This window comes from Callorhinchus milii, unplaced genomic scaffold (genome assembly GCF_018977255.1).
Source record: "Callorhinchus milii isolate IMCB2004 unplaced genomic scaffold, IMCB_Cmil_1.0 Scaffold4, whole genome shotgun sequence".
In the NCBI taxonomy this organism is placed as follows: domain Eukaryota; kingdom Metazoa; phylum Chordata; class Chondrichthyes; order Chimaeriformes; family Callorhinchidae; genus Callorhinchus; species Callorhinchus milii.
Window position 1 is genome coordinate 21040263 of NW_024704745.1, and position 20876 is coordinate 21061138.

At 40.7% G+C, this 20876-nt stretch overlaps 2 protein-coding genes across 2 annotated transcripts in view; both read right to left on the reverse strand.

Moving 5' to 3' along the window:
- Positions 1-10948, reverse strand: part of LOC103177520 (H(+)/Cl(-) exchange transporter 4) — a 36646-nt gene extending 25698 nt beyond the window's left edge. Inside the window, exon 1 of the mRNA XM_007891721.2 lies at positions 10879-10948. The gene's annotated coding sequence lies outside the window, so the exon portion shown is untranslated. The remainder of the gene's footprint in view (positions 1-10878) is intronic.
- A 2584-nt stretch (positions 10949-13532) lies between these two features.
- wwc3 (WWC family member 3) overlaps positions 13533-20876 on the reverse strand; it is a 111454-nt gene continuing 104110 nt past the window's right edge. Inside the window, exons 20-23 of the mRNA XM_042334542.1 lie at positions 19427-19519; positions 16680-16910; positions 15857-15984; positions 13533-14294 (exon numbers count right to left, since the gene is read on the reverse strand). Of these exons, the coding sequence (XP_042190476.1) occupies positions 14228-14294; positions 15857-15984; positions 16680-16910; positions 19427-19519 (519 nt within the window). The 3' untranslated portion in view covers positions 13533-14227. The remainder of the gene's footprint in view (positions 14295-15856; positions 15985-16679; positions 16911-19426; positions 19520-20876) is intronic.

Genomic DNA, 20876 nt, shown 5'->3' on the forward strand with positions numbered 1-20876 from the left:
TCAAGCCTTGAGGTGACGAATGCATGGGTGAGGATTTTGGCAGCCTGAGGGGTGAGGCAGTGGCGGAGTCTGGCAATGTTGCGGAGTTGGTGGTAGGCAGTGCCGGTCATGGAGTGGATGTGGGGGAGAAAGGACAGTTCAGGGTCAAACAAGATACCCAGGTTCCTGACTGGCTTAGTGAGGTTGAGTGTGCAGCCGTGGAGGCTGATGCACCCAGTGCCCGAGGTGCAGAGGCATTGGTGGACCGTTAGGCCGGATTTGAGCCAAGTGCGTTCGGCAGACTGAACCTGGCCCTTAAGCGAGCGGAGATGGCTGGTGAACCAGGGTGAGGATCGGGAATAGGAGGCAGTTCGGGAGGTGAGGGGGGCAAGGACATTGAGTCTGGTGGAGATGGTGCTGTGGAGAGGAGTGAGTGCAGCGAGTGGGTTGTTGCGAGAGGTGGGCCAGAGGGGGAGGAGATCAGAGGACTCCAGGGCAGCGGAGAGGGATTGCGGGGAGATCTTCGTCCACGGCTGGTAGAAGATGGTGGTAGGTTTGGAGACAGTGGGGAGAGGGATATGGGATTTGAGGGAGATGAAATGGTGGTCAGAGATGGTCTTGTCAGTGATGGTGACAACCGAGACACTGAGGCCCCGGGTGATCACCAGGTCAAGCGGGTGACCGTGGGTGTGGGTAGCAGAGTGGATGTGGAGGGAGAGGTTGAGAGAGGAGAGGAGAAGTCTGAGGAGATGGAGCAGGAGGGGGTGAAGTGGAGGTTGAAGTCACCTAGGATGACGAGGCGGTCGGAGCAGAGGCAGAGGGAAGCAAAGAGAGTGCAGATGTCAGAGATGAAGGTGGGAGAGGATTTTGGGGGGCGGAAAAATAAGAGAATTTGCAGAGAGAGGTGGGAGGGATGGCAGAGAGTAAGGTGTTTGAAAGAGGGGAACGAGCCAGTGGAGTAGAGGGGTAGGGCAAGTGATGTCCTGGATATGAGGGCCACACCACCGCCACGACGGTTGGGGCGTGGGGCATGGTGGTAGGTGTAGCCGGGTGGTGTGGCCTCAGTGAAGGGGAAGGTGTCACCTGCGATGATCCAGGTTTCTGTGAGTGCCATGATGTTAATGTTCTCATCGAGGATGAGTTCATTAATGGCCAGTGTCTTGTTGGAGATGGAGCAGACATTTTGAAGTCCAATGCAGAGTGGACAGTTGGCAGGGGATGTGTGGGATGGGAGGGGGTAGTGGAATGGTTGAGAGGGAGGGTGGGGATGCAGATGAGGGAGGAGCGGTTAGCCCCCGGGGTCAGGGTCGCAGGTGGCTTGCGGCAGTAGTGAGGAATGGGGCAGTCGGTGTGGCTGCTGCTGGACAGCCAGTGCCGAGTGCCGCGATGAGCCCAGCGGAGAATTCCCAGGCTGGAGCAGAGGGAGGCAGTGGGGGGTTCAAGCAGAATAGGAGGCGGGGAGGGCGGCGAGATAGAGCAGGACAGAGCGGGAGCGTTGCAGGGAGGGGGGCATTTTGAGGGAGTGCCAGCTCGGGTCGGGGACGGCAGCCAAGATGCGCACGCTGGGACAACAGGCGGTGGGTGTAGCAGGACATTGTCAGCCTGCAGGAGGCTGGGGTGGGGGCTAGAGTTGGCGCAGAGGGGGGAGGCCCTCATTGTGGATAGCAACAAGCAGCCTGCAGGGGAAGGACAGGGCAGACAGACAGAGGGGGGGAGGGAGGGAGATACTGGTACAGGCTGTCCTGTACTATACTATACGATGCGGTAGCTGCTACCAGTGATTCCAGTGACACAACAGACAATTTGCACAATGTAATGTCCTACAAATAGCAATACAATGACCAGTTATCTGGGCGGATTGTTAGCCAGGACTTCTGTCCCAAAACATGGGACCTGAACCTGCAGACAGGACCTCTTCCAGTCAATATTCTTTTCTGTTGCTCTCAAATGATGATATTTGGGATTGGGGAAGCATGTTAGTGTGGGGATTCCCTCAGACTGTAGCTCTGTGCTGAGGCATGTATGTGTCTGTTTGTGGGGAGGGGGATAGACATCATGTACTGTTGGACGCAAATCTGTTTCCAGTATTGTAAAACACAGACCAGCCCATGAAAATACTTCTCGGGGAACGCAACATTCCTGAATCGTCATGGAGACGGTGACCTCAAGCAAGGTGAGTGGCATTGATTATCAAACAGCACAAAGTCAGCAGCGTTCCATAACTTATCATAACCTTGTTAATAATTGTCATAAAGAATGAGTTATGAAATCCTGCAAATTCCTCCCCTATGTTTTCATCAATCACTGCTCATCTGTTATTCTCTAGATTTGTAACAAGCAGCAATAACGGGTCACCTCTAAACCCTAATGAAGATTTACTTTTTCAGAGATTGCTGCCATTCAAAGGACAGAAAATAATTCCTGTTCATGACAAACCTTAATCGTAGTCTAGACATGTCTGGTTTGAGTGTCTCTATCTGGACTGTTGAAAAGCATTCAAAGTTGCAAAAACAACATAAAAATGACAAATCATTTGCACTTGAAGTTTGGTTATGGCATTACTGTGAGAAGCAAACCACTTATATTGTTGGAACCATTAATAAAAATAAAACTACTCAGCATATCAATCCTGTTAGATGTCTGTTTATATCCATCCACCACAACATGACAGTAGCATATATTTAGAGCACAGTACAGACTGCTACAGGCTGAAACAATGGACCATCTGATCCCCAAGTTGAAGGCTGATGCATTCGCTATTTAAATATTTAACAAAAAATATCTGTAATGTAAATAAGGGCCCTAGTTTTCGACTATTATAAGAGTTGCAGGATGGGCCTTGTAATGAGTGATCATCATGACTTGCACTAGGAATAAAAGGGCTTCCCTGAAATCAAAATACAAACCCTCACCACATAGAGTATCTCGGTATATATCGTGCAGACCAGATCATGACTTGATTGTCAAACCACTGGGCTTTGAACATCAAAATCAGACTTGCAACATGGATGCTTCTGTGTAACCTATTAATCCCCGAGTGAAAAGTAAAAACAACAATTTATACGAGTGAGTCATCACTTTACCTCTGCCTGTGTGTCACCTACAAGCAATGAAGTCAGACAGGCACGAAAATATTCACTCAATTACAGCATCACTCAATTAATTGGCTGCCGCATTTCTCCCATTAAATATACAGTTATTTACAATATATTCTGTGAAGTGCTTTGAGACATCTCGAAGACGTGATAAGGCGCTATATCAAATGCAAAAATTATTATTATAAAATCCACATGAGGACACTAGACATCACAGTTCTGTTTCACTCTAACCTTATTTATGCAGGGTCACCATATAACGAGTAATATTACTAAATTTGTTTAAATTAGCAACTAAATCAATTTTGTAACAATGTAGGTGTTGAATATGAATTACCCAGATATTCAGAAGTCAGACCCACTCTTCCCCCCATCCCCGACAGAAATAACAATTGTATATTTAATGAATGTCTTTCATGTCGGGAGGACTTCTCAAAGCACTTCACAAATTCGACTGGGAGTCCGATCTGGGGACAGTGTTCTCAATGCTGAGATCCTAAAACCAGGGTTGTTCATTCGTCTTCTGGCTCGAGGGATCCCCACTTCACTAAAATATTAAACCACGGTCTCGTTATGAGTCAGAGGGCAATATGTAACCTGGCTTTAGGATATTGGCATTGAGAACAGTGTTGAGGGGAGAGTATCCCTTCAGCACATCCAGGCAATTCTATTCAATGATAAGGGAATCTCTTCTTTTAATTTGCAAATTAGATCCTGTTAACATTCTCAGTGTTAGCCTTTTAACTGAATAATAATCTGCAAATTGGCGACACTAATGTAGAACATTGATATAATGTAGAAAATAGGTCCACAGACATTATTTAGTTACTTATGTTCAAGTCCTGAGTTGAACACAAATGCAGACATTTGGTTCTCTTATTAAACTGATTCTGCACCACTTGGCGCTGTATAACTGGGGGAGGAGACAGCACTTGCATGTTGCTAAGTAACAGGCGTGCATCCAGGGAGGGTGAGTCAGAATTCATTTGCAAACATAATGGCTTTCACCATTCCCGATAGATAAAAAGGGAATTCCATGAAATAATTCCACACTGCTGATACTGAATATTGATGTCAGTAAAAATGGTGCAGGCTTTACTTAGTGATCCGTACCAATGCCAAGAAAAATGTACATTAGCATAAGTTACCATTTTGTGGTTAACGGATTGTAAATTATTCAACTACCATGGGCACAACATTTCCTGCATCATGTCAAACATTGATAAGTGTCTCCCATTCATATACAATATTAGAAAATAACCTGAATGTTATTTAAAACAGTATTACAATACATTTGGACAGTTGGCTTTCAAACTTCAAGTACAAATAATTAACGGGGACTTGCTACTTACAGGTAATGAGGCACCCTGAAAGGGACAAATTAGTGCTTACATTTGAATAAAAATCTTCCACTGTCTCATTCAATTGCTTAACGCTGTCCTCTTTAGTTGCAACAGTTTGCATTTCTTTGGACTCCTCGGGCGATTCCTTTTCTCAGAAAAAAAGAGCGAACAAAGAGCTTCTGTTAGCAAAATATACAGAAGCGGCGAGAAACCTAGTTAATATCAGCATGACAGCAAATGCTACCCTAATGGAGGGCTGCCTGGCACCAGGAGCCGGTGTGATTGAGGTGAAACCTGCAAGTCACGCTCAGCAAACCAAGACGAGCTTTACATTCAACAATAATGCAGATCATCCTGTCACTCAAGTACACTCCCAGACGTGCCTCACATTAAAAGACCAAAAATTAAAGAGGCCCTCAGTAGTGATGTGTTAGATAAATTGTTTGTTAGGAGAGAACAGCCAGGAGCTGTGCCTCACATTTTTTTTACATCCCTTTTTTCTCCCAAATAATTTGCCATTAAGTACATCATTGTGTCGTGAGCCTGTAAACACATATAAAATGTTGGCAAACATGTTTTTCAAGAAGGAGATCCTTTCAATATTCTATTGGAATGATTTCTAATAGGTAATCACAAGGTAGGTTCAGATAATGAATGTTCAGCAATCCATTTGATTTCACTCCAACAGAATAGCAACCGTACTACTTTCCCATCATAGTACAGTATCAATCTATAAATGAGTCCAGTGTCCTGACCTCAATCACTCTCTCCAGCTGCGTAAATAAATATTTCCTGCTGTCAATTTTAGAGCAGACTTTCACAATCTTGTACAAGCTTTCTTATCTTGCTGAACAGCCAAATCTGGAAGCAATAATAATAATAATCCTTGTATTTGATATACATGTCGTTGAAACGTCTCAATAAGCTTCACAGGATATACCGTAAAGTTTAGTAACTTTAGTAAATAAGCCATGGAGTGAGTAGCCAATTTTATTTGGGGGCTTTGTTGGCCAGGACACTGGAAGAAACTCCCTTCTCTTTTTGAAAAATGCCATGGGATCTTTAACGTCCACCTGAACAGGCAGATGGGACCTTGGTTTAATGTCTCATCTGATGGATGACATTTCCAACTATCCAACACACCCTCAGCACTGCATTGGAGTGTCCCGACGTGGGGAATACGCTTACAGCCCTCTGACTCGGCGCGAGTGCTACCACTGAGCCAGGCTGACACACATATTCATCTGGGTTTACTTTCTTTGTCCTGTTCATCTTATATATCTCTACAATCTCCCCTTTGAGATTTTTTTAAAAAGCTTGAAGAGCTCTCATTATTCCTGATACTTCATCCCTTAAATGGAAAATATTGCATAAGATATATCAGTCAGATTTCGCCCACAAAATATACAGTCAATTCACTTTACAGTAAATTCTGTGAAGTGCTTTGAGACATCTCAAAAACATGTTAAGGCACGATATCAAAATGCATGAAATCTGGTACTCTCTCCCCAAAAGGCTGTGGATGCTGGATCCACTAAAATTTTCAAGTCTGAGGTGGATAGATGTTTTGTTAGATAAGGGTATCAAGGGATATGGGGCAAAAGGAAGGTATTTGGAGTTGAAGTACAGATCAGCCATGTTCTAATAGAATGGCGGAAAATGTTCGAGGGGCTGAATGGCCTCCTCCTATTCCTATGTTCTTATATTTTGTTATTGTAGATGCACAGTAAAACTCCCTTTATTTTGCCCCAACCTCTTGTACTGATGTCTATTGATCTTTATTTGCCAATGATCAGCCAAGAATCTTGGATGCTTAATTAATCAGGTGTCAGCTTGATTCAGTTTCTAAGCAATCTCACCTGTGACAAGGAATGCAGTGGGGTCAAGCCGCACTTTGAGGCTGTCCATAGATTGTGCAGTATGAAACAGGCCATTCGGCCCACCTAATCCGTGCCTGTGTTTATATTTCACATGATTTATATTTCTCCACCCACTCCTTACCATCTCCCATACCCTTCTATTCCCTTCTCCGTCACTTTGAATTCACAAGTCGAGGCTTCAGGGCACTGCTGGAGGTGTGCTTCATTGTTGGAGGTGTCATCATTTGGATGAGACATCAAACTGAGATCCCATCTGCCTGTTCAGGTGGATGTTAAAAATTCCATAGAACTATTTAAAAAGATAAGGGAATTTTTCCAGGGTCCTGCTCAACAATCCCTCAAATAAAATTGATCATTGGTCATTTATGTGACATTGCTGTGTGCAAACTGCTACAAAATACAGTCACTACACTTTACAATACATCCTGTTACCATGTATACCCTTTGAGACATCCTCCTGATGTGAAAGGTGTTATATAAAAGGGAAGGATTGTTATTATAATTACAACATACTACAGCCACCAGAAATGTTTGATATTCTTTCATGAATATAAACATTAGCCAAACAATATTCACAAGCTTCACACAAAAGACTCCAATTCAACTGAACAGTATAACTGTGATCTTCAATTGTGTTTTTTGTATGGAGTATGATACAGACAGTCATGATAGATCACTGCTGCATATTGCAATGCTCAACTCGGGGCAACAGCTATAAGATTTTACAATGGATGAGAATTTGCCTAGTTGAGGTCATGGGCCGGAAGGAGTCTACATGTGGGTCCATGGGAATTTGTAAAAATATTTCCGTTTCATGCCCACTCCCGTTTGGTACAAATTCTGTATACCCAGAGTCCGGTAAACCAGAGGTTTACAAAAAATGGATTTGGTCCATACTTTGTTCATTTTGTACCATCGGTGGGTGTCAGCCTCACCTCCACATGACTGCAATAGCAATCCATAATGTTTGAGTGACAGCTCATAACACTGTACTTAATTACCTGGAAATTCTAAGTAAAACGGCATGTTAGCATTCATTGCAAAAGGTTTAGAGTACAAGAGTAGGGAAGTCTTGCTGCAACTATAGGGCCTTGGTGAGACCGCACCTAGAGTATTGTGTGCAGTTTTGGTCTCCTTATTTAAAAATAGGACATACTTGCCCTAGAGGGGTGCAGCGTAGATTCACTAGGTTAGTTCCTGGGATGAGGGGACTGACCTGTGAGGATAGGCTGAATAAACCAGGGCTATATTCTCTAGAGTACAGAAGAATTAGGGGAGATCTTATTGAAACATATAAGATTCTTAAAGGGCTGGATAAAGTAGGCACTGAAGGTCTGTTTCCCCTGGTAGGAGAATCTATAACCAGGGGTCACAGTCTTAAATTAAGGGTCAGTCTTTTAGAACAGAGTTGAGAAAACATTTCTTCACTCAGAGGGTAGAAGAAGGCTGTAGATGCTCAGTCTTTGAACATCTTCAAGGCTGAGACTGATAGATTTTTAAAAAACAGGCATTAGGGGATATGGGGATAGGGCAGGTAATTAGAGTTAGGTCAGAAGATCAGCCATGATCTTATCGAATGGTGGGACAGGCTCGAGGGGCTGAATGGCCTACTCCTGCTCCTAATTCTTATATTCTTATGTAAAACATATCCTACAGACCAATAAATTATTGGGTGTAATTTTTAATGCATCGATATATCTAGGATCTATTGTACGCAGACCTCTCATTCTCACTGCTTTGTAAAGACCTAAAAGTTGCAATCGATGGGAAGGTGTGGATGAACCGTGAACATGTATGCAATGTGAGACTATTTGAAATTCAGCAAACTTCTGAACTTTATCCTCTGATCATCCTTTATGTTTATACAGGATACTTTTCCCTCTCGGTTTAATTCCTGAAAAATGTGTGCTGGCTGTGCAGATATACAAAGTCTCCTGAAGAACAATTATGTGTGTCATCACAGCTGGAGCTGGATTATAACCATCTGACCTGCGAGGTGTAAGATTGCAGGAAAATCCACACATTCACACAAACAATAATAGGTTACGAAGTATAATTTTGAGGAGAAAAAGCACACTGCATGCCAGTTAACATAATGAACGAGTAGTAAACTTATGGAACAGGCTCCCTAGGGAGACTGTGGGAGCAGAAAATGCGGACCTTTGGCACCCAGTCTGACATCATGTGTGCCGGCTGCCGTGGTTCCTAAGTAATAGATCTTTTGCACAGATTCTCTCAAAAAAATTTCTTCTTCCTCATGTCGGAGTTGATTGTCCTTTTATTTTCAAGCTGAAAGTTAAATCCCAACTGTTGCCGTTACTTTACAAAGCGTTATTTGAAAACAAATTATACTCCAAATTTCAACAATTTATTCTCAATTAACTGCAATTTTCCATTACTAACTCACCTTGGATCAATGGTATCAGTACTAGGGGAATACTGCATTATCAGATGCATCCTTTGGATGAGATGTTAAACCAAGTTCCTTTCTGCCTGTTCAGGTGGACATTAAAAATCACATGGTACTATTCAAAAAATTACGGATGCTACTCACGGTAACAATCCTCCAGATAAAATTGATCATTCACTTCATGGCTATTTGTGGAACATTGCAGTGCAAATATTGGCTGCCACGTTCACCTACGAAATATGCAATCCCTACAATTTACAATACACATCTGTGGAGCACTTTGAGATATTTTGACAATGTGATAAGCCAAGGATGATTATGTACTATTATTAAAATACAGGATTAATAGTAATATATTCCATATCACATATTTGCTGGGAATTTGCCAATGACAGGATGACACATGCATGTAATTAACAATAATGATTTCATGTCCCAGACAACTATACTTTCATTGGTTTTCTGAGTTTGAACTAATTAAATTAGATTGGCAACTTCTAAAGTTTAAACAAATACTTGTTTGACTTCAGATCTATCCTGATATGCAACAGGCACAAAATAATATCAGATGCATGAATCAGAATTTTATTTGGTTTGGGACTTCTAAATGATGGAAAGGACTCAAGTTTAGAATTCTGTGTTTAGATTAAGTAACTATTTTTCCAGATTTTGAGAACAAATAACTTTCTGTTATTCTGGCTAACAGGAATTTTCTGATTGTGACCTCAATTACTTTCATTCTTCCCACAGAAATGGTGTTGTTGATGTTAAATATTATAATACAGGGTATACAAACATCACAAACAATCATTGTTTAAACATAATAAACAGACTCCTACCTTGTTTCAAGGCGCTTCAAAGAATGTACTGTAAAATGTGGTGACTGTGTATTTTATAGGTGAACTTAGCAGCCAATTGGTGCACAACAATTTCCCACAAACAGCCAAGAAGTCAATGCCCAATTTTATCTGGGAGATTGTTAGCCAGGTCACTGGGAGAAACTCTTTTTTTCAAGTGCTACCATGGGATCTTTAACTTCCACCTGAACAGGCAGATGGGAGCTTGGCTAATGCCTCATCTGAAGAACGTATTTCCAACAAAGCAGTGCACTGGAATATCAGCAAAGACTGTGAGTTCAAAGCCCTGACATAACCAACATAATAGACCGTAAATTGGCACTCGCCAAAGACAAGTCCCCAGGACAGAGATTGCATCAAGTTAGTGATGCAAAATGAAAACCTCACAAGGTTTGTCAACATCTGCATGCTCAGAGCTAGCTCGGACCATCAGTGACAAACACCTGAATATAGGACAGACAGGCACAATGCCCTAGATGGGAGGCACCTGGAGATATAGACCCTAAAACAACAAGAAATTGAGTAAAAGTACTAGATATGAGCAGAAAATGCAAGCTTTCCCAATGTTCTCCAATTGTGCACTTGTGATTATTATGGGAGAAAAGCAACAATTCTATTCCATTTCTTAAGTTTCCATCTTTTTTATGTTAACATTGAACTCTGAATGATTAAATTTTCATCAACAGATTGCATGATTTATTTTTGCCGGTGATTCCTATACTCCTCCACCTCTTTCTCCTCGTAATAGAATAACAACATTTAATCTCAGTTCAACCAGTGACACCTTTGCTGATCCACATCAAATCTTTTTAAATGAGTTGGTATTTCCTTTGTATTGTGCATTATTACACAAAGTTGTTTTGCAAATGTGTTCTCTTTTAATTCCATTCATCCTTCACAAAAGAATGGTTACGCTTCCAGCCTGGAATGACTAGGCTTGAAATCAGACAGCATCCTCCTGAGATATGGAGTGTTTCCTTACCCTTGCATTCCCATCCCCCTTTCACCGAACATGCCATCTGCTGCCACTCAATGCAAGAATACACAGATCCTGTATTATTTTTGTAGCGCTCATACTTTACAGTTTAAAATTCCTGCACAATCATATCAGCAGCAAAAGGCCTCTGCAAAGCAAATTATCCATAGTCTGGCTCCATCTGTCATCTGTGTGATATGTCAGTCAGTGATATCACTGAGGAGCTACAATTAAACCAGTTCAAAGGAAAGTGCTTGAATTTGTTCTGCATTTGACCCTCTTTGGCACTTAACATGCAACAGAGGCGGTCTCAGCCTGCAGAAGATATTTCTCCCTACCTGCACCGCTGCACCATTTACTGTGTTCAGAGAGCTCCTCCTGCCATCCTCCTCATAGCACAGCTAAAACAGCAGTGATGTCACTGGCAGGAAACAGTAACCAGCATGTGACAAGCTTCTAATATATCAGACCCAGGAATAGAGCCCAGCATTCAGCATATGGGATTCTCTCAGCAGGGGTGGCCACAAAGCTGATTAGCAATTGAAAAGGCTTGACATATACACAGCCAAATGACATAGCAACACATTTTCTTATACAGTGCAGGCTAGAGCTAAAAGCTGAAGCACTTTGAGATAGCTCAATGATGTGTTAAGGCATTGCAAGGAATATTATTATTATACAGTAAAACACACCTAAGTCCGATCTGGATAAATCATACATCTGCCCAAGTTTCGTTGAATTTCCTATTAAATCCACTTGAATTTATCTACACTAGTCGTATTAATAATTGCACAACTCATAACGTGCCTATAGCTAATGAATTTACCAGCTTGGCATGTCAAAACCTTGTTTCCTGTGCCTACCTCAAATGGAACACCGCACATATTCACCCTGATACTCTCCACGCCCTCCTTCGTGGGGTGTTAACATCAACATCATCATGCACGGCAGTGGGGTGGGGGGCTGAGAGAGGAAGGAATGTCACCAGATCATGTGGGAAGTGAGGAGGTGAGGAATGTCTGATCGCATGGAGAGCAAAGGCACCCTTCACGCCATACGCACTTCCCAACCTTGAAGCAGCAGACGCAGTGCTCCATGTGATACAATCCAGGGAACGTAAGTCCTGACCTGTCATGCACACTTACCGGCTGCAATGCTGAACGACCACATGCGCAGTACAGAACAGTGAACAAGTACAGAAGACAAGGTTTTGAGCAGCCTTCAGGCAAAGCAGATCGTCCATCTAAATGCAAATTAGTGACAAGGGCCTATCGGGGAAGCACCAGATTCTCCAATTTTGCAAGGCAAATCCTGAAATGAAAAAGGACATTGCCTCCGATTTTGATTTGAAGTCACAGACTTTGAATGATTACCTCAAGAAGAAAATTAATCATGCCAGTAGTATGGAATACTGTATATGGAAAGATTGGGCTACCATAGCTGTAAAATGCATGAGTTAAACATGGTACAGAAACCTTGCCTTAATGTCACCAGCCAGTTCAGTACTTGTGTATTTGTTATGTGTAAGTCATATAATATCTGAATTATACATAAGTTTACAGAAATCATACAACGTATGCAAGTTTCATATAACTCATTCTTCGCAATAGTCATATTAAATGTATGGCCCCAACTGAAACGACTTATGTGAGTTTATGAGAGCACCTTCCATTCAGTGATTTTGAGGTTAGATTTGTTTAATATGTCTAGTCTACATTGTTTCTCTTTAGTGCAGCATAAAGTGGTAATCATTACACAGTAACTATGTTAGATATCAGTTAATAATAAAATTGTTACTATAGAACACTATTTCAGTTATGTATCAATGTAACACTGGCCATAGGGGTAAGATAGTAAGATGTACATTACTTGATTTACAATACATTGTAGTTACCAGAAACAGCACTGGACATGTCAGTTTTTGGTAGGAGTCACTTGACCTCGGTTTTCAAACAGTAAACAAGTTGCTGGCTTTACTGTCTGATTTATGATGTAGTCTGAAACCCTCAATAGGATCGCAGGTCTAATCTGGAGCATTAGACCCACTGATAACAGACTGTGGCATTTAATTATTCATCTAATTAACAGATTTGTTATGTGGAACAATTATTATTCTCTTGCATCAGACAAATACAGAATGTCAGGAAGTACCACCCTCAGTTGATGTTCCGATATAATATCAAATCACATCTAAAGACCTTCCTCTTCGACCATGCCTTCGGTCACTTCTCTCTTTCCAGCTTAGCATCAACCACACCACTGTAAAGCACTCCAAGGACTCCATCCATGTGAAGGACACTTTATAAATACAAGTTCTTGTTGTTGTAATATATGCCCAGCTTCCTTGATATTTGTGGTGGAGCAGCCACGGTAACAACTTAGATGAAAATCCTATTCCAAACAACATTTCCTTTAAAGCAGAAGATTTAACTCGTAATGGTGATGAAAAAGATTTTTGTGTGTTTTGTTTCTTGTTCCTGATGCACAGTGTATGAGCTTCCAAATGCCAAGTAAGGTAGTAGAGGAGGCAGAGTCCATTATGAGTTTGAAGAAGGAAGTGGATAGAAACATGAAAGAGAGAGGAGTGACGGCTAGGGGATAAGGCAGGTCAGTGGGATTGAATGAATAGTGTGTTCTAAGAGCCAGTGAAGCCTCATTGCAAATTTCTGATTCTGTAAAGTACATCAATCACAACAGATTTAAACACAAGAAAACAATTTCTGGTGAAGGGTCACTCCTGAAATGGTAAATCTGTCTTCTCTTTCAGATGTAGTTCAAACTGCTATGAATTGACATAATGTTTTGGTTTTATTTCATATTTCTAACACCTGCAATTTTTCTTTTTATTTCAGCGCAACAAAGTACAATCCTGCATTTAACATAGCTAATGCTGTATACATCAACGGCAATGAAGAGCTACATTTTTCACTGAGCATCACTTATATAGGCAGACCACCTGTCGTAACTAGAGATTCACTGCAGCCTCTCCACATTCACTGATAAAACTTTTATTTAATAGTAAAAATATTGGAAGATGTTATTGCAGATTTTTTATACAGTACAAAGTTGTGGTAAAGAATACAATGTTACGTATAGTGTAAGGCACAGGATAATATAAAATGCTGATGTTATATGTGTGACTCAAAACATATAAAAGGTAACACTAAAAATCAGCACACGTTGTTTTCACATCAGGTAACAGAAACAAAGCCAGTTTGCGGTTTCATTCCAGTGTACCCAAAATACTGCAGAACTTTATAGTCTTAAAATACACCTAATACAGGTTCTTTTCCTTCAAGGAAAATCATTTTTTAAATAAGAAACGTATATTACAGTGGACATGATTCAACTGACCTTGTTTCTGTCTTCCAGCCTTTTAAGCGCACATACATCAGAGTACATAAAAACTGAACAGATATGTAACAAGCTTCGTTTGTTTTTTTATATAATACGGTTCCTTCAGAGATGTTAATTACACAACAAGGATAAACCAAGCCTTGCTGCAATTACTAGAATTATAAAATATATAAGTATATAGATTTTTTTTCCTTTTTCTTTTTACNAAAAAAAGTGTATAGGAATAACCCTTGGAAAGAATGTTTAATAAAATCACTTACTGGTTTTCTAGTAACTTAACATGAATAAAACAGATTGATAAATACTTCATATTTAAAATATAGTAAAGTGTCATACATCATCAGCTGGCAGAGGAGGTATGTTGATTCTTGTTCGAGTGAAAAATGCCATCTTTTCTCTATGAAAAATCAAATACAACAGTTAATCTTCAAAATTTGGCACTGGGTGAGATTGAGACTGGCTTTGTGATCTACATTGCTTTCGTGAACAATCTATCCAGTCTTATCCAAAACGTTTTACATAAAATAGACATTTCAAATGCATTTGCTTGTAATACTTGAAGTGTTATGGTTTCAATTATTATTAATAATAGTCCTTATATTTGGTATAGAGCCTATAACATCAGGAGGACGTCTCAAAGTGCTTCACAGGATATACTATAAAGTGCGGTGACTGTGTTTTTCGTGGGCAGTTGACCAGCCAATTTGCGCACAGCAATCTCCCACAAACATCCATTAAATGACAAATTTTACTTGGAGGATTGTTGACCAGAACATTTGGAGAAACTCCCTTCTCTTTTCATAGTCCCGTGGGATCTTTAACATCCATCTAAGCAGGCAGACAGGACTTCAGATTACCGTCTCAACCAAAGGACGGCATTTCCGACAATGCAGAACACCCACAGCACTGCATTGGGGGCGTCAGACTATGCAATTCCAAATCCCGACATGGGGCTTCAAATCACAACCTTCTGACTCCAAGGTGAGTGCTACTAACTGAACCAGGCTGACACCTGACAACATATAAATAGTATTACTATTTAGTAAATTAAGGTAAGTTAGGGGCAAGTCTAAGCCACAGACTGAATGGGAGCTGGGCATTCATTTTGGATTTTCCAAAGGACAGAGATTGTCATTGGGTTACAGCTCCACTGAAAGAACACATTTCACTTCTCTATGTAACTGAATAAGAAGACCCTCCTTTTATATTGAAATTGCTATTATCACTCACCAAAATATGACTGCTCATCCTCTTATTTATAAGTCATAACGGGCAGTGGAATAGTTCAAAAAAAACAAATACCTCCACAGTGATGATACAATGTAATTTATATTTATATAATGCCTTTCATGCCAGGAGGATGTCTCAAAGTATTCACAGTGCTGGATGGACACCTAAGTTGGGGACGGGAGCAGAGGAGTGCACCGATTCCCTGGAACTCCCTATATCACCCCTTTGCCTCAGCCAATCTTTATCTATCTTTAAATTCCACCTGAAAACCTACCTCTTTGAACCTTCCGCTTCTCCATTGCTCAGCGACTAACCCCGTCATTATACAGCGCTCCAAGATATTATTCTATGTGAAGAGCACTATAAAAATGCAAAGACCATTCTGTCCATTTGATCTCTTCCTTCCAGAATGCCCACTCTGGTGTCCTCCAATGATAGTATCAAGTTCTTTCTCAAATGAGTCATTCATCCTGGTCTCAACCATGTTGCAGTCGTTAATTACCCTCAGTGTAAAGAAATACTTTCTGTTGTCTGTCCTTAAATTGCTCTTCACAACCCTGAACCTGTGGCCCTTTGTCCTGTTAGAATGCAAAATTACATTTGTATAGGGCCTTTCACGTTGGGATGACGTCCTTATCATATCTAAAAATATTGTTCTGGGTTTACTTTCCCAATCTGATATATCGCTCCAAAGCTTCCTTTGTGATGTTTTCATACTCAGTTTCTTACCTGAATGACTGAACCTGCAAGGGCTCTTTTTGGCTATTTCCACGTAGCTGATACACTTCCTTGGTTGCTTTTTTCAACATTTTCTCAGCTGCCTGCTCTTGCCTTTGTTCAGACTTTGTTTGTTTTGCCTGCCGGTCATTTCAAAGAAAAAGAGCAATTTCATGTTACTGTAATTACACATATTGTGCATCAGATATTTATAAAAGTGGGTTATCGTATAATAGTAGTTCAGGCACATGTCATTTTTAGGCCACTACCAGCATTTGGTGTGAAAGTCTCAATGTTGCTTTGTAAAGACAGATTTATAAACTACAATAGCACAGTAATTACACACTTAAAGTACGGCTAGATTGGTGCTGTGCAGTGGGAACACGAACTGGAATACCAGCAGATCATGCTGGGACTGGGAGGATTAGGTTTGATCCCTCATTTTGTTCAGTTTAACATGAAGCTGCCAGGCAATGAGTGATAGGGAAGCAACCGGGAATGGGCGTCTCTGCAGCAGGTACCAGAATGACTCTCAGGTTTCTGAAACTCCATTTGGGACACCAATATCACCTTTGACTACCCTGAAGCCAGATTGCAGTCAAAGGCAATCACCACCTGAACTTTATTTGGAAAATTCAGCCCGAGAAGCATCTGATTATCTGCAGGACTTGCCATTTCCAAATGATTTTACAAATCTCGCTAATTAGACACCATTTTGAAAATTCATGAATCTCGTAACTATTGATTCAACAAACCATGGCAACCAGTGTTCCTTTATTGCATCTGTAACTCACATTTATATGGTTCATAGATTGAAAAATGTGCTTTCCCTCACCTGTCTCTCTGCTTCCTTCAGGAGATTTTTGAACCGTTCATCTCTCAGAATCCACTGGGGCAGATCACTTTGTCCCCGAAGCCGGCTCTCCTCCATTCTCTGTTTTAGCTCTCGTAGTGCATTCAACTCCTCATTCAGTTGCCGCTGTCTAGTCCTAGATGCTTGGAGATCCAGCTCCAAGTCCAGGGATGTTCTTGTGGAGTGTTCAACCAATGGAGTTTTGAAGGATGGCTGGAACATACAAAAGCACCTCTAAAGATTATTCTGCACTCTCCACATTTCAGCACGTTTTGTTTCATGTGGCACCAGGATATCTCACTTGAAAATGTTAGAATTTCACAGCAACTGAATTTGCATTTGCCACTTTTTCAGGTTACGCCAAACAAAATGGACAACAAAAAATTGATATCAAACTATAATTATTTAATCTACACCTTTTGTATGTTTTAGGGTTGTTGACAATTCAAACACTGGGGTTGAAAAAAGCACCCGAACAGAGTAACAGAGTAACTAGCCCGTAGCCATAGAGAAAAGTGCCCATAATGTTCAATCAGAATTTTCTGCAGGGATAAGCCATTCAGGCTTATCTCGAGAAAGATGCTGGTTTGGAGTCAAGATCTCCTGGTCCATGTGATGTATCTGGGTTTCCATGGAAGAGATACAATTGTTTTCCAGTCCAAATTACCATTTACGCTGTTATTTTCCTGAGGTGCATTCTTTCAATAGCAACAACAACAATAACAACATTACATTTGCAAAGCGCCTTTCACATCGGGAGGATGTCCCAAGATCCTGAACTGTCAGGGATCAGGACCGGAGCGAGGGGGGCGCAGAGTTCGGATGAGGGAGGGTGGAGCGATAGGTGGGCGGCTGAAGATATGGTCAAAAAGGAGGATCTTGAGTCATGCCTTGAAGGAGCCAAGGGAAGGAGTAAGGCAAAGGGATTGTGAGATGGAGTTCCAAAGGGTGGGAGCAGAGAGGCTGAAAGCCTGGCCACCGATGGTAGGGCGGGTCGGGCCGGAGACATGGAGCAGGCCTGCTGAACGGAGGTAGCGCACAGGTCAGCGAGGTAGGAGGGGCCAAAACCGTGGAGGGCCTTGAAAGTGAGGATGAGGATTTCGAATTCTATCCACTGAGGGATGGGATATTCAACCCAACTATCTGCCATAATCGCTCCCCAACTTTCAGAGAAAGATAACAAAAGCCTTGTTATAACAATCACAGATGGCAGATGTTGGTCTTCTAATGTCTAAACAGTGCGATAGCTGCCAACGTAACACAATTGCCATTGTGCCTGTCTGACCAAGTACATTTTCTTATGAAAGAGCAGCAGATAATTAGATAATTACTTGGGGAGAACAAGTTTGCAGGGCTATGGGGAGAGCACGGGGGAGTGGGATTGAATAGCTCTTTTCAAAGAGCAGGCACAGACACGATGGGCCGAATGGTTTCCTTCTGAGCTGTATAATTCCATGCTTCTACATTTTGCGCTGGACTAAATAAATGCATAAGAGCTAAAAGATAAATGCAAAAGCGTCAGTTTGAGTGTTTCTCCCTAAAAGTTTCAAGCGATTGCTTCTCTAAATCCTGAAGCAACTTGAATAAATAACAATGAAATAGACACAGGTCAGCATCAGTGCTCTCCAGCCCACAGTGGCAACTCCTGAGGATTAGAATTACTTATTTTCTAATCATTTATTTAAAATAATTATTGTAGTTATACATTGCATTATCAAAATTTACTCCTGCTCATATAATTCCTTGCAAGTACATATAGCTGTATATCAGGCTGTATGAGGTTAGAAGATTTCCATGAAAGCATGTCATCATTAGCAACTGCTGCCATTCACCAGAAGCGCATACTACAATTTGCAAGAACTCTGCTCTAAATGTGGTTGTTGGGAGGGTAAAAGGAAATCAATTTTCCTTGAACCACATAATCTGTGGTTCATTAATCAGTTTTACTGCACTGGACATTATCAATGTATAAACAACTGCAGATTTACAGTATATTCTGTGAGGCGCTTTGAGATATCTTGAAGATGTGATAAAGCACTGCATCAAATGCAAGGATTATTATTACTACTTGATGCTCTATCCTTGTTAATTTTGGTATGTGAATATGCTTCATCTAAGATAATGAAAAGCCTATGAAACTTGTATTGCAAGGTGCAATTGTGTAATTCAATTGGATTAAAGATAGAAAATTACTAAATAGATTCGTAATCTATATTACATTGTTCAATTTAGGTCATAAATCTCAGTTACCTCAGCTTAGTTATTGAATTGCAATTTGGGCATGATTCCCCAACAGGATAATATGCATAGGTTCATGTTTAATATTTGTTTAGATTGCATTTTGGGTCAGTTTCAGACTTTCAATTGCAGGGAGAGAGAGTGAGGAGATCAGGAGCATGGATTTCAAGAAATATTAAATCAATGGTTGCCACTTGTGGCCCACAGGTCTGTCAACATGTATTCGATCTTATGTTATAATTCTTTTTCTTGATTGACCATTTCTTGATTCATGGTATCATTCAAGAAATATTCAATCAAGAAAATTAATTTTTTTGGTCAAGCATAAAAGTTGGCCATCACTGCATTAAACCATGATAAAGATCAAGAAATAATTATAAAATGTGGTATGTGAAATTGAGCAAGAGTTTTTAGACTGATTGAATTCAAATACTGTATAAAGACAAGAGTCCATTAGACATATGTGTCATAATCAAATCCCAGCAACATACCTGTTTGTAACGTAGAGTGCGTCTCTCCAATGTATTTCGGATAAACGGGGATCTTTTGGGGAGTGTTGAACTGTCACTGTCACTTCGGTACAACTGTAATAAGAAGCAAAAATATAGAAAACGATCATTATTTTCAGAGATGATATCAATCAATTTCAAGTCTTGTGTGATGTGCTCCTGTAGACTGCAGATTATCACTTTAGATTCTCTCCATTACTTTGAGCATATAGTCTAGACATAAAATTAGTTTTCACAAAAATCCATCCTCATTTCTGTTGAAATATACAATGAAGCTTGAAATGAATTTGTGATTTAAGATTTACAGCATGGGTATCAAATCAATGGTGTGTAGGAATAAATGCAGCAAGTGTGAAGGTGCATTTCCACATTTCTCAGGGGATAGGGATTTTATTTGGTTATGATGAAACTTCAGACATGACTAACTGATCAAATATGTGGTTTCCTGGTAGGCAATAGGAGGGATGTAAAGTCTATTTTCAAACACAGAGCTTATCTAGATCCAAATTGAGCACTAAAGTTGATTTATAGTAATCCAACTCCACCCCCCCGCCCCCCACACACACTCAAAGGCAGGCTTATAAAGAAACTTAATTGTATAACTGTCTTTGTTCAATTTTAAAAGACTGCTTCAGCTAAGAATTTCTAAAGTTCCACCTACGTAACTACCCACAGATATTCAAGTCCTTCTGTAATCTTTGATGTTCTCATAATCTTTCTCCATAGAATTCATAAACACTTAACTGGACATTCTAGGAAAGGGAATTTAGCTGCCAAATATATTCTAATTAATAACACGTTTTGGAAAATAATTACTCAGTATTAATTTTTGGCTGGGGCCATGTCTAGTCTGCACTCTCAACAACAACAACAACAGCTTGTATTTATATAAAGCTCTTCTTTTAACAATGTGCTTAACAATGGTATAGTTTGACACCGAGCCGGGGAGAAAGGGGGGTGACTGTAGGCGCAGTTGAAGCAGAAATTCTTCAGGTGCGATCTGAAGACAGACAAAGAGGGACAAAGGCAGAGGAATTGAGGCAGGGGGTTTCAGAGGTTCAGAGCACAGTGGCCGAAATGGCACAGCTGCCATTGCTGGAGCAGAGGGGGTAAGGGACTTGCTGAAGGCCCAAGTCGGCTGATTGAAGCTGATGAGTAGAGGAGTGGAGTGTGATCAGGTTGGAGGAGTAAGAAAGTGCTAGGGACACTAGCTTACATTTAAGAAGCAGCTTCTTTTTTTTACACCCACGCAGGAGATAATAGTTTCTATTTAAAAACACAGCCATAAAGATTTTACATTTGGTGCTAATTAAAGTTATTTAATACAAAAAAATTCCTAAAGAAAAATGTAGACAGGAATATTCAACCTTTCCCCCAAACTATGATCCATCCAAAATGGAAATGGTTTCACTTTACAATTATTTATCCAGTA